Source organism: Neovison vison, chromosome 8 (assembly GCF_020171115.1).
Source record: "Neovison vison isolate M4711 chromosome 8, ASM_NN_V1, whole genome shotgun sequence".
NCBI lineage: Eukaryota > Metazoa > Chordata > Mammalia > Carnivora > Mustelidae > Neogale > Neogale vison.
In genome coordinates this window covers 77,076,234-77,091,551 of record NC_058098.1, presented here as the reverse complement: position 1 = coordinate 77,091,551, position 15,318 = coordinate 77,076,234, and the positions used below count along the sequence as shown (strand labels likewise).

Below are 15,318 nucleotides of genomic sequence, written 5' to 3'. Positions count from 1 at the left end.
TAACCAAGAAGACTGAAAAGGTGTAAATAATGAAGTCAGAGGGAAATCAAAAAAGTGTGAAGTCCAGGAAGCCAATTGGAAAAAGTGCTGATGGGTTTAAGTAAGAGAAAACTAGAGAATGGAGCAATGGAGTTAGCAACAATGAGACAAAATCATTCAGGATAAGAAGGGTGTTGGTAGAGGAGAGGGGGAAGCAAGAGCATAATGGAAACTGGATTACAGCCAGTATAGACTGCTCTTTGAGGAGCTGGTCTGTAAAAGGAAGAGCTATGTGGTGGTAGAGGGAGGGGTCAAGAGAAGGAGAAATAATAGCATGTTTATAGATTGATGGCAAAGACTCATTCAGTACAAGACACAAATTGCTGGAGAAGATTGAGAATGCAGGAGCAGCATCCTTGAGGGAATGGGATCCCAGCATTGCCTTCCCTGGGGTAACCCCACATGGTTCCTCGATAGTCATCAGCAGGAAATTCAAGGAAGTACTTGGGTACCAGTGTGGGGAGGTGGATGAGTGGAACAGTAGGAGCTTGTGGAAATTCTCTCTTCTGGGGCACCTGGGTGGCTTAGTTGTTAAGCATCTGCCTCTAGGCTTAGGTGATGATCCAGGGGTCCTGGGATGGAGCCCCCCATCGGGCTCCCTGCTCAGCGGGAAGCCTGCTTCTCCCTCTCCCACTCCCCCTGCTTGTGTTCCTCCTCTCACTGTCTCTCTCTCTCTCTCTCTCTGTCAAATAAATAAAATCTTTTAAAAAAAAAAAGAAAGTCTCTCTTCTGATGGAAACAGGAAGCAAAGCCACGGCGGAATGAAATCATTGTTTAGGAGGGTGGGGATGAGAGAAACAGAACGGTTGCTGGGCAGCCATTAGGTTCTTTGCGAGGTGAATGCCAAAGGGCCTTGTTTGTCTTAATAAATATTTTTTAGCCAGACTTTATGTACGGGCCTCTCTACAGTAATTTTTGCTTAAAACTTAACTCCTTCCTAAATATGTAACTCTATACTGTATACTTTGTAGCTATATTCTTTAACTCAAGAACGTTTTCTTCTGTCATAACTGATTTTTCCTTCTGTTTCAATTATTCTGGCTTTATTTTTTTACCCTGCACTTTTACTGATTTATATGCTCCTCTCTTCTATTTTTTTTTAAAAGATTTTATTTATTTATTTGACAGAGATCACAAGTAGATGGAGAGGCAGGCAGAGAGAGAGAGAGAGAGAGAGAGAGAAGCAGGCTCCCTGCTGAGCAGAGAGCACGACGCGGGACTCGATCCCAGGACCCCGACATCATGACCTGAGCCGAAGGCAGTGGCTTAACCCACTGAGCCATCCAGGCGCCTCTGCTCCTTTCTTCTAAACACGCATTTCGGCTCTCATATTTTTTCATTGTTCTTTCTTTCACTTTCCTGCTGATGTTTTCAGATAACTCTCTACACCGGCATTTCCACAGCCCGCCTGATGTCAAAATCACCTGCGGGTATTTTTTTTAAACCTACAGATTCAGGGACAAAAGCCATGAAAGATTCTGATACCTTAGATCTGGGCTGAGGCCTAGTAATCTGTGTGTTTAAAAGGCTTCCTGGGTAATTCTGATAATCACCTGGGATTACCAACCACTGCTCTCCCGTCACTGACATTTGCCAGTTCCTAATTCCAAAATGGATTGCCATTCCCCCCCCCGTTCCCTTCTGGGTTCCCTATAGTCTGTTGCAGCTTAAGTGTGTGCCTGTATGTGGGTGTTACCTGCTCTTCAGAATGATTTTCACATCTCAGCTGATTTCCCTTAATCCATATATTTTATTTTAATCTATACATCTCCTCTCCCCCACAACAATCTTTCTTTCAAAGATAAATTTTCATTGCATGCTGTCAAGGACAAAAACAGATGCTCGCTGAAAATTTTTTCCTGTAATAAATAACTTTTTGAGGTGTGTACTTCACCAGACTCTAAAGGATAATGTTGCCTTTACCTTAGCTGTAGTGCTTTGATTTTGCCCAATCCAGTATTTTTGTTATTTTGCTATGAGATTTCTAAGAGACTTAATCTTTTTAAATTATGAAATACACATAGGAAAGGATATGTAAAATAACTTATGAAGTTCAAATCATTATCAAGTGAACGTGTAAGGAGCTACCCGGCCTCGTTTCCTATCCAGGATGCCATTGCCTGCATCCTTCCCTTTCCTGCGTGCTTGGATTGAGAAGCAAGATGATCCCAGTTAGTGGAGAAAGTTGTGATCAGAGAACAGAGCGAAGGCTTGGTTCTTCACTTGCTACCTCAAAAAATTGTACTTGAAAAGTAGGATTTCTATTCCATTTATTCTGGTTGTTGTAGATACTGCATCTCAAAACTGATGGTACATTGTGTCTACCTGTTTATGCCAATGTCCTGGAGAAGCATTGCAAGCATATTGTTAATCCAGATTAATGTGCACTGAATTCAGTTACAAATTTGGCCTTGAAGCTTGCAAATGGCCAAATGACTGACTGTAATCCTTGCTTTTTTTTTAAATTTTTTATTTTTTATAAACTATATATTTTTATCCCCCTGTAATCCTTGCTTTTAATATTTGTTTTGAAACAGAAACTCTATTTCCAATACAATTAATCTCTTGCATCTTCTCTTTCCCTATGCATTTCTAGTATTTGTTTAATAAAAAAAAAGAGAGAAAGGGGGGAAGCATCAGCTATCTTATTGGAGGCTTGTGTTCACTGCTTCTGGCAATGTCCACCATGACACCATGGAAAATAAAGTTAATAAAAGGAAAACATAGTTGGAGGATAAAAGCAGCATCTTGGACATCCAACTAATCATGTATGTCTTTAGCAGCAGAGAGAACGTAAATCATATCTCCAAGCCAGGGGGAAACCCACTTTCTGTAGAAAAACCTGCTAATCCAATCACACAGTAACTAGACTTTTTAATTCTAAAGTTTAAAATTTTTCTCAGACTCTGGTTTTATTCCAAACAATTTGAATCCATTAAGAAAAGGAAAATTACCTCTAACACATAATTCTAAATGTCAGGTTAAAATAAAGATCTCCAAGATATGCTTATAAAATACATTTTAATTAACTCACTAATTACATATCTGCATTTCCTCTTGTATGTTTTTCATTTGTATATTTGTATACAAATATATATACAAATTGTATACAAATATATATATTCATTTGTATATTTGTATATTTTTCATAACATAGAAACAAAACCAAGGAAATCAATTTCAGAAATATTTTAGCTACCATGGACCTTTATGGAGGCCACTGCGAAAACGAAGAATTTATAGTACTTTTCATAAACTATGCACGTTTCTGTGGAAGTGGCTAAAGGTAGACCCTACATGCCTCACTGACTCGATGAGAGAACAGGACATGAATTCCAGTTAACATGTTTAGACACTCAGAAAAGAAGACCCCAGATCCTAAATTCAGTGTCTTGTTGTTTGTGTTTCTTTGAGGACATGTTGTTCTCAGATGTCTTAGGGAGAATCCTAATACACAGAAGAGAGGAGAGCAGGGCTGCTCTGACTGGAGCAGGTCTTGGGACCCTCAGCTGGTCCATCTTTCACAGGGCCCTTCTGTACCTCTCCTGGCACCACCTCCTGGGAGGCCCCTGGCTTAGGGGAATCCTGCAAATAGTCTCAATTTAGTTGAAACTCATGATTTTGCAAATGTACCTAGGCATACAGCTAATTAATGGATAGGCTGGGCCCAGAATGCATGTCTTCTGATTCCTATTGTCTACTGCACAAAGTTGCCTAATTTGCAGTTCCCGAAATTAGTTCCAGATCGAGAAAGGGCTTCCCTTGAACTAAATAATGAACATTCTTTGATATTTAAATTAACGGACACCAGAGAGAGCTACCACATGAAATATATTTGTGAACTATAGATCTTCCAAATACACGCTAATATTTGGCAGTAGATTCTGGTCTTCTGTTGTCTCTAATTGTGAGCTTAGAGATAGGTGGTGCTTCTCAAAAATTCCTTCGGTAGACAGTTAAAAATATTTCATCATAACAGCAGCGACTGGCTTCCGGCACAAACTAGTCCAAAGGGCTGTGTCCCCATCCCCCACCTCTCTCCCACTGCCTGTCAGTTGTCTTCCTTCAGTGCTTCTCTGCCCTTTGTTACCACAAGTAGCTACTTTTTGAAATCTCCTGATGCTTTGATAAATAAATATACTGATTTAAAAAAAAAAAAAGGTAGCTACCTTTTGAAGCCCTAGGATCCTTCAGGCTGCAGGATCTACCCCTGAGCTTAGAGATTCCCAGTGTCAGATGAAACCTCCATTGCTGCTTTTCAAGCTCAGGAGCCCATACCCTTCCTAATGGGAAAATCTCTTGTCCCCCCCCCCCCACCTCCAGTCACTTCTACAAACTCCAGCTGGTGAAGAGTCTCTTTTGCATATTCCCTCCAGCCAAGAAGATTGTCCTGACCTTGATTTCCTGAGCTAGCTTTTTAAAGATAGGCATTTTCATATGAATATAAAAAATAGATTTAATATACTTTTACAAATCATACCCCCTCCCCCCCCCCATTCTGAGGGTGTGGGCTTGTGCAGTATCATGACACCTGGTTAATTGTCACTGAAGATCATCTTTGGCTTAATTTTTTTTCTTGGCTTTTTAAATGTCTAAATCTGACAACACTAAGCCTGTCAAGGTTTATTATTATCTAAAATATGTAAGTTCAAAATTCCCTATGTGAGTTCACTGTGAAAGCTGACATTATCCAGTTTACCTGTAAGATGTGTTACCTGGTCTCAATAACATGGTTGGCCTCTTTTCCCCTCTCGCTTTCTACCCATTCATGAACACTTACTTTTAATCATTATTTACAACATTCTTCATCCAGTAATAGAATTTAGTTATGTGTTCATCACGAAGCAACCTTGACTAATGTGGTTCTCTTTGTGCGGTTAGGAGATTGTGCCAGCAAAGTATGGTTTTCTTACAAAGAGATCTGGCAGGGGAACTAACGGAGGGTGTTGAGGTAATAAAAAGTGACATATTGGTGTCACTTCTGAGATGGTATTTTTCTGAAATCACTTAGTCTTCCTATGGGTAAAGAGATAATTTTGTTTCAAACGAGTGTGCAAGAAATGTCTATTTTGTTTGCCATAAATCAAATCAAGGCTGTTTCAAGTCCCCTCCTGAGAGGTGGGAAGTTAATTCTCAGTCATCCCTGGGGTTTTCTACCATCTTCCAGAAGGACCACATAAAGGGTCTCATGTAGAAAGAGCATTCAGGCAAGACTTCCCTGGTTTCCAGTCCATTCCAGGTACCAGGATGACTGTCCAAGCCACCGGTGGCTTTGTAGCACTTTGGGGACAGGAATTCTGCCTGGTGCAGGACTCCCTGGGCCTGGGATCCCACTTTTCTGGATGCTCCAGCTCCCCCCCACCCCCGGTGCAGCCATCCTGTACAGGGGCCACTAGGGAAAAAACACGCAGGTTTCCCATCTCTTGGGAAACCCACAGCCTTTGGTCCTTTTCCAAAGTCTTGGATAATCTCCTCCTACCCTGGGCTCTTGCCACTTCTGCTTCTCTTTTACCTGCTAAAGGCCAAGTGTTTATCTTTGTTCTCAACTCATAACATTATGCCCTCTTTAAAAATAGAACCTGGGAGGATAAGTTGTCTTTAGGAGACTAGCACCAGAGCTTTCCCGGAGCTTAGGGAACACAAAGGCTTTTCTCTGTGCCTTCAAACAGGAGTAGGGAAATAAAAGGAGAGCAAAATTCAAATGAGTATCACAATAGAGTCTGCTGTATAATATTTGACACATGTGGAGTATAATACTCAACATGATGATAACACTAGAATAACAGGAAAGTTCTTTATTAAGTGTTCTTGGAAAGTTTAAAAAATATCTTTGTCATTCGCGGATGTTGTACTGTCATATGTATGTTTGATGATATTACCATTATCCACAGGGTTAACCTTTCAAAGAAACAATGTCCGCCCCATTTCATTTCCTTTTGTCAGTTCTAATCTTGCAGCAGGTGAGGGAGAGAGGCCTGAAGTTTTCTTGCTCCACGCTATGGAGAGGAGCAGTGGAGATCGGTTCCCTAGGTGGAATGGCGGTTTCTAATGTGTATTCCTAGGGTGTACGAAATTGTGCAAGGCCGACAAGATGCAGCACAGCAAGTGAGACCAAGCGTGCAGGCATGCAGGGAACTCCATGCCCATTTCAATCCTACTGGTTGTGCTGTTTGACTTCCTTTAGGTACTTCATGTAAAATGTTGTTTTCATGAAGGATTCCAGTGTTAGAAAAATTAGGAAATCCTTGAAGGATATATGCATTATTGACCTAAACATTTGAAACTCCCCAGCATTTGGAGTTAAAGATCTTCCTCTTTCAAGAGTGTAATTCTATGCTATAGAAATGAACCTTCCCCTTAAACTATTCTGTTGCTTAATTAATTACCATTTACAGATGAAAATCCCCAAATGATAGGTCAAGGTTAGGGGACAGGGTGATTTATTTAGACTCTCAGTTCCCTTTCTGGTTAATAGGACATTCATTGTAGATAGCTGTTGACACAAATCTTGCTGCTGGTTATACTGTAATTGTGGGTCTTATCTGTTTCATCACTCACCTGCTTACTATACAGAACCATATAGTTCATAGGAAGCATTAAGCAGCTCCAACCTCAACCAGGATTTTAAAAATTAATTCTTTATTGATAGGACTTTATGGTTATACTAATCATCACACCTTTATATCTAGTGACTGGGTCTTTATTTTAAACAAATGACTCAACTTCAATAATAAAATATTATGCAGAAGGTTTTAGAATTCATTTCAGACAAATAATCCTTAAATGGTTAGCTTTATTTTAAGGCTAGCCAAATAACATGTTTGCTAGAACATTCATTAGACTTAAAGATTCCATTAGCAAGTTTAAATATGCATATTAAATGTTTTGTAATGCGAAGTTTTTACTTTTTAAAAACATAGTTGAGTAAAACTATTCGTGTCAGACATTTTTAGTAACACATTCTGTTGTAACTTTCAGAACAGAAAGTTCCTTTTTGAACTCACTCTATTAATATTCTAATACAGACTTAAGAATATCTAGTGTTGTGCATTATAAGCATTAAAATTTTTATTTCTCTTCTATTAGTATCGAATACTAAAATCTGAGTAGTCAAGCTTAGAAATGAATTTTTCATTAGAAAAGTTCGTGCGGTCAATGCGAGAGCTAGGACTTCCAACTTTGCACAGCCAGGACATCCTACCAAAAAAACAAAACAAAACAAAAATTAGCATATAATATGTTATCAGGACATCCTATAAAAAATAAATATTAGCATATAACATGTATATGGACTAGCTGAAATAATCCTGCCCCAGGTCCCAATGGGAGTTTACTATATAACTTTTACATGTAATGTGAAATAAAATTGTTACGTTGTATACATCATGTATGTATCAGAGGAACAGAGAGTTTAATACATAATCAAATTTGGACAAAGAAAAACTAATAGCAAATTAAGCACAGTTAACTGATGATTTCATACTGGAGTTATTTCCCCCTTCTTAAAACATCCAAAGTCATTATAACCTAGCTCTTAAATGTAAAAGGATTATATTTTTACAAAGAGATTATATTTTTACAATTCTAAAGTGTAATAAAAACAATTCATCATTGTTTTTTCTCATTATCCAGCACATAGTAGATGACATACACATACACACACACACAATTTGTGCAGGCTGAAAGAAAAAAATGAAAAAATAAGTGTAAAGAAAGTGATTTTCCACAAACATTAAAATGAAATTAGATGAACATTTTTTTATCTGTTCAAAAACCTTACTACATATATTACCAAAATGACATTAAAAAGGGATAAGCTAAATGCTATGAAACTATTTTTCTGCTTCTGTAGTACAGTGTTTTTTTTTTTCCAATTTATTTATTTTCAGAAAAACATTATTCATTATTTTTTCACCACACCCAGTGCTCCATGCAATCTGTGCCCTCTATAATACCCACCACCTGGTACCCCAACCTCCCCCCCCCCCCCCCCCCCCGCCACTTCAAACCCCTCAGATTGTTTTTCAGAGTCCATAGTCTCTCATGGTTCACCTCCCCTTCCAATTTACCCAAAAGCACATACCCTCCCCAATGTTACAGTGGTTTTTATTAGCAAAATATGTATGTCTAATTTGTGCCTTATCTGAGATGCTTCCTATACCATTCAGGCTTATTTTAATATTTTGACATTTCAGATATTACTGCTAAAGATTTTTCCAGACTTTTTTTTTTTTTAAGATTTTATTTATTTGACACACAGAGATCACAAGCAGGCAGAAAGGCAGGCAGAGAAAGAGAGAGAGGGAAGCAGGCTCCCCGCCAAGCAGAGAGCCTAATGCGGGGCTCGATCCCAGGACCTTGAGATCATGACCTGAGCCAAAGGCAGAGGCTTTAACCCACTGAGCCACCCAGGCGCCCCTTTTCCAGACTTTCTACCTATTAACAATCAGTTGGGATGACCGATGAAGTGAGATGACAGGTAAACAGTATGAGACAGCTTTATACAAGTGGTGGCTATTACCCAGCTGTTGCTGTAGAAATAGTCAACCAGTTTTCTCCTGTCCCCTAAGTTCTTTCAAGTTGCGAAGTCAGAGCCATACATAGCTGTGTGATATCATAAGTAACAATCTCATGTAACCTTGATTTAAAAATATTTTGTAGGCTCAAGGTGTCGGATTATCTGAAAATTACTCTTACTCAGGCTAGAGGATTCTAATGACTCAAATTGCCATTGTACTATTTATTTAACCCTTTCTTTGGCTCTTGGGACAGTTTTGTGGTAAGCTGAATTTTTTTTGTTTTTCCTTCTAAGAAGCTAAGCTCAGTAACACATCTTACTTTATTCAACTCTGTTAAAATCTTAAAACTTGAAATTGCATGTGTTGAACAAGAAAATTCAGTTGCATGAAAAGGAGCCAAGGGCTTCAATTTTACTAGTCCTATCTCCTTGAAATCTTGTCTGAAACCAGAAATAATAAAAATACATTGAGCACATTTTGCTCAGCATTGTGTGAAGTTCTTTATATAGACTCTTAACTCTGATTGACACATTAACACTGTATGTTATAGTCCATAGAGAGCAGAACAGTTCTGTATTTTGCTCAGGGTAGTAACTGTCTTGTGGGGGGTGGTGAAAAATGGTCAGATTCTGGATGTATTTTGAAGGTACAGTCAATAGATTTGCTGGCAGACTGGACATGGTGTGAGGAAAAGAGAAGACTGAAGGATGACACCAGAGTTACTGGTGAAAAACTACTTGGTTGATGTGATTCATGGAAATGGAGAGACTGTGAGAAGAGCAGGTTGGGGGTGGGGAGATCAGAAGTTCAGTTTTGGAATACTGACTAAGCTAGTTAACTAGCAGACACCTACATGAGACGTTGTACAGCAGTTGGATCTTTGGCTGGAGAAGATAAGGTTGGAATTTGTCTGCAGGTAGCCAGTACTGAAAGGCATAAAACTGGATGGCATCGCCAAGAAAATGAATATAGAAAGGGGAAGAGTTCTGAGGCGTGTGCTTTATGTTAGGGGACCACAAAGTTCAAAGCCCAGGAAGCAAAGGAAGAACCCACAAAGAAAAGCAGCAGCATCCAGAAAAGGTGCAAGGGCATCCTGTGCCAGGAGTCCAACGCAGTCCTCCAGGAACAGGGAGGGATCAACAGGGTCCATGCTGTTGGCAGGTCAAGTAAGGTGAGGACGGACTAAGAATTAAACATGGCAGCAATACACTGGTCACTCATGATCTCACTAAGAACAGTGTTGGTGGGTGGAAGCTGTGTTTATATATATATATTTTTAAAGATTTTATTTATTTATTTGACAGAAATCACAAGTAGGCAGAGAGGCAGGCAGAGAGAGAGAGAGGGAAGCAGGCTCCCTGCTGAGCAGAGAACCCGACGCGGGACTCGATCCCAGGACTCTGGGATCATGACCTGAGCCGAAGGCAGCGGCTTAACCCACTGAGCCACCCAGGCGACCCGGAAGCTGTGTTTAAATGGCCTCAAGAGAGAATTAGAGGAGAGCAACTATAACCAGTGAATCAGTACTAATGGCTCCCTGCGTTGCAATGACTAATCCATCTAGGATGAGAACTCCATGTATTTAGCCAGTTGGGAGTCTGACTACCTATTGTAGCTGGTCTTCAACATCATTAAGAACTTTATCAGTCAGAAGTATGGTCAAGAAGAAATCTATGTCACTGGTAGGGGCAGAATGATTGTGCTGTTCGGGGATTCTGCTCTGTTTACAATGTGTATTTGTATCTGATGGAGGGCCACTTTTTACCATGTTTCCAAGCCTGGCACCCCAGTTTCTAGGAACCATCTCCCTGACCTACCTACTTACCTGGGAGTGTTCTGGTCACCTGTCATGTTGCAAGCCCTAAGGTACAAGCTCTAAAACTTGAATTGTGTGCTGCTCCTGCAGTCAGCCCTTTGCAGGTATGGCTCTGGTCTGGAGATGGCAGATCTAGGAGTTCTAGCTAAAGTGCTTTAATTTTACCTCCTTGTTTCATGAAGAGTATTAGTTAAGGACCGCATAATCAAACTGTACCTGTTAATTCATTTTGATTCAATAAATATTTAAGTAGCACTGTATGCAAAGCATATCCCTGATACTGGAATGCATACACAGATATCTAAAAGGAGGTTTCTTCCTTCAGTAACTCACAATCTAATGGAAGAGTTTGGAGAAAGATAAAAATAACTATAATTCAGAATGTGATGAGCAATGTGATTTTAATATAAAGGGAAAGGAACTGGATGGGGTTAATTTCTAGACAAGGTGGTACTCAGGGACAGCTTTGTGACAGCAGTGGCATTGAAGCTAAATTTTAAATACTAGAGAAAATTCCAAATCTTAGAATAGGAATTTTAAAACAAAGACTGTAACAAGAGATGAAGAAGGACACTGTATCACTCGGGTCTATCCAAGGATAGGATCTAACAATTGTAAATATCTATGCCCCTAACATGGGAGCAACAAATTAAATAAGAAAACTGTTAATCAAGATAGAGTCATATTAATAAGAATATATTAATAGTAGGAGATCTTAACATGCCACTCTCAGTAATAGATCATCCAAGCAGAAAATCAATAAACAAGAGCATTGAATGACACATTGGACCAGAAGAAACTCATAGATATATACAGAACATTCCACCCTAAAACAACAGAATACTCATTCTTCTCAAGTGCACATGGAATTTTCTCCTGAAGAGACTATATCCTGGGTCACAAATCAGGTCTCAACTGATATCAAAAGATAGAGATTATTCCTTGCACATTGTATTCTCAGAACACAATGCTTTGAAACCGGAACTCAATCACAAGAAAAGGTTTGGAAGAAATTCATACACTTGGAAGCTAAAGACCATCCTGCTCAAGAAAGTTTGGGTCAACCAGGAAATCAAAGAAGAACTTAAACAATTCATGGAAACCAATGAGAATGAAAACACATCAGTCCAAAACCTATGGGATACAGCAAAGGCGGTCCTAAGGGGGAAATATGTAGCCATCGAAGCCTCACTCAAAAAAATAGAAAAATCCCAAATACACAAACTCTCCTTACACTTTAAAGAACTGGAGAATCAACAGCAAATTAAGCCTAAGTCCTGCACAAGGAGAGAAATAATTAAGATTAGAGCAGAGATCAATGAGTTAGAAGCCAGAAATATAGCAGAACACATCAATGAAACCAGAAGATGGTTCTTTGAAAGAATAAGATCAATAAACCACTGGCCAGACTTATCCAAAAGAAAGAAAAGACCCAAAATAATAAAATTATAAATGAAAGGGGTGAGATCACGACTAATTCCAAGGAAATAAAAACAATCATCAGAAATCATCAAGAGCTCTATGCCAATAAAACAATAAAAACAATCATCAGAAATCATCAAGAGCTCTATGCCAATAAGTTAAACAACCTAGAAGAAATGGATGTATTTATGGAAACCTATAAACTTCCAAGACTGAAAGAGGAAGAAACTGACAACCTGAATAGACCAATAACCAGTAACAAGATTGAACTGTAATCAAAAACCTCCCAAAAAACAAGAGTCCAGGACCTGGCGGATTCCCTGGGAAATTCTACCCAACATTCTAAGAAAATAATAGCTTCAGGAGAATAGATATTTCAAAATAGAAACAGAAGAAAAACTTCCAGACTCTTTCTATGAGGCCAGCATTACCTTGATCCCAAAACCAGGCACAGAGTCCTTCAAAAAGGAGAATTTCAGACCAATATCCCTGATGAATACAGATGCCAAGATTCTCAACAAGATACTAGCTAACAGGATCCAACAGTCCATTGAAAAGATTATCCATCACTACCAGGTGCAATTTATCCCTGGGATGCAAAGGTGGTTCAACATTCACAAATCAATGTAACAGAACAAATTAATAAGAGAAGAACCACATGATCCTCTCAATTGATGCAGAAAAGGCATTTGACAAGATAGAGCATCCTTTCCTAATTAAAACCTTCAGAGTATAGGGATAGAGGGAACATTCCTCAACTTCATAAAATCCACCTATGAAGAATCTATAGTGAAGATCATTCTCAATGGGGAAAAGCTGAGAGCCTTTCCCTTAAGATCAGAAACATGACAAGAATGTCCAGTCTTGCCACTATTGTTCAACATAGTACTAGAAGTCCTAGCAACAGCAATCAGACAACAAAAAGAAATAAAAGGTATTCATATTGGCAAAGAAGTAGTCAATCTCTCTCTCTTCACGGATGACATAATTTATGTGGAAAATCCAAAAGACTCCATCTCCAAATTACTAGAATTCCTACACATTCCTACAGTAATGTGGCAGGATACAAAATCAATGCACAGAAATCAGTTGCTTTCTTATACACTAATAGTGAAACTGCAGAAAGAGAAATTAGGGAATTGATTCCATTTATGATAGCACCAAAAACCAGAAGGAATAAACCTAACCAAAGAGGTGAAGGATCTACACTCTAGGAACTGCAGAATACTCAGGCAAGAAACTGACGCAAAATTGACACGTGCAAGAAGACACAAAAAGATGGATCAGAAGAATAAACATTGTTAAAATGTCTATGCTGCCCAGAGCAATCTGTACTTTGAATGCCATCTTGATCAAAATACCAGCAGCATTTTTCAAAGTGCTGGAACAAACAACCCTATAATTCGTATGGAACCAAAAAGGACCCCGAATCACCAAGGAAATGCTGAAAAAGAAAAACAAGATGGGGGGCATCACGTTGCCTGAAAAGCTATATTACAAAGCTGTGATCACCAAGACAGCATGGTAGTGGCACAAAAACAGACACATAGACCAATGGAACAGAGTAGAGAGCCCAGATATGGACTCTAAACTCTATGGTCAAATCTTTGACAAAGCAGGAAAAAATATCCAATGGAAAAAAGACAGTCTCTTCAACAAATGGTGTTGGGAAAATTGGACAGCCACATGCAGAAAAATGAAACTGAACCATTTGTTTACACCATACACAAAGATAAACTCAAAACGGATGGAAGACTTCAATATGAGACAGGAATCCTTCAAAATCCTAGAAGAGAACATAGGCAGTAACCTCTTTGACATCGACCATAGCAACTTCTTTCAAGACATGTCTCCAAAGTCAAGGGAAACAGAAGTGAAAATGAACTCTTAGGACTTCATCAAGATCAAAAGCTTCTGCACAGCAAAGGAAATAGTCAACAAAACAAAGAGGCAACCCACCAAAAGGGAGAAGATATTTGCAAATGACACTACAGACAAAGGGCCAATATCCAAGATCTATAAAGGACTTCTCAAGTTCAACACCCAAAGAACAAATAATCAAGTCAAAAAATGGGCAGAAAACATAAACAGATACTTCTCAAAAAAAAAAGATATACAAATGACTAACACACATGAAAAACTGTTCATCATCATTAGGCATCAGTGAAATTCAAATCAAAACCACATTAAGATACCACCTTACACCAGTTAAAATGGCAAAAATTGACAAGGCAAGAAACAACAAATGTTGGAGAGGATGTGGAGAAAAGGGAACCCTTTTACACTGTTAGTGGGAATGTAAGTTTGTGTAGCCACTTTGGAAAACAGTGTGGAGGTTCCTCAAAAAAATAAAAATAGAGCTACCATGTGACCTGGCAATTGCACTACTGGATATTTACCCCAAAGATACAGATGTAGTGAAAAGAAGGGCCATATATACCCCTACGTTCATAGCAGCATATTCTGGAATATGCAGAGATGGAAAAAGCAGAGATGTCCTTCAACAGAGGAATGGATAAAGAAGATGTGATCCATATGTACAGTGGAATATTACTCAGTCATCAGAAAGGATGAATACCTGGCTTTTGTATCAACATGGATGGGACTGGAGGAGATTACGCTGAGTGAAATAACTCAAGCAGAGAGAGTCAATTATCATATGGTCTCACTTATACATGTAACATAAGAAATAGCACGGAGGACATTAGGAGAAGGAAGGGGGAAATGGGGGGTGGGAATCAGAGGGGAAGATGAACTATGAGAGATTACGGACTCAGGGAAACAAACTGAGGGTTTTAGAGGGGACAGGGGTAGGGGATGGATTGGCCCAGTGATGAGTATTAAGGAGGGTACATATTGCATGGAGCACTGGGTGTTATATGTAAACAATGAATCTTAGAACACTACATCAAAAACTAATGATGTACTGTATGGTGACTAACATAATAAAAAGAAATGTTAAACACACAGATTATGCAACAAATGAATATGTTACTTTTAAAGCATTTTTTCATTTTGTATTGTCGCAATTTATATATAGTAAAATTCAATCTTTGTATGCAAAAAATACAATTTTTTGTATACAAAAAATCAATATATAGCCATCTAATAAAAAATGGTCAAAGAACAAACAGATGAAAAGGAAAGAAATATAAAGGGCCAATAAATATGTGCAAATATTCTCTCTTACTCATAATTTTAAAAATACAAATCAAGCAAGAAGGAGATACCATCTGTTACTTAGGGAATGGCAAATATTTGAAAATTTGATATCCAATAGTGACAGTTAAGGTGTGGGAAAAGAGGCACTTTTCTGGATTGTTGATAGGAATGCAAATTTGTACAGCCTTTTCAAAGGGCAATTTGCTACTCCCTATCAAACTTTTTAATTAAATGTCCATGACTTGCAGACTTGCTGTCATAGAGAGGGGAGCCTGGGATACAGACTCTGAGATGGGGACTAGCTTGTAGAGATGCTCTCAGGTTCAAGAACTGTGGGAGGCAAGGACAATAGACAGAATT

At 38.8% G+C, this 15,318-nt stretch overlaps 1 protein-coding gene across 2 annotated transcripts in view; it reads right to left on the bottom strand.

Annotated features, from left to right (window-relative positions):
• Positions 1-6,723: 6,723 nt before the first annotated feature.
• The window catches only part of ACYP2 (acylphosphatase 2), a 290,315-nt gene continuing 281,720 nt past the window's right edge, over positions 6,724-15,318 (bottom strand). For both annotated transcript variants that reach the window (XM_044263956.1, XM_044263955.1), the window contains one exon: positions 6,724-7,236. In XM_044263956.1, the coding sequence (XP_044119891.1) occupies positions 7,122-7,236 (115 nt within the window). In that variant the 3' untranslated portion in view covers positions 6,724-7,121. The remainder of the gene's footprint in view (positions 7,237-15,318) is intronic.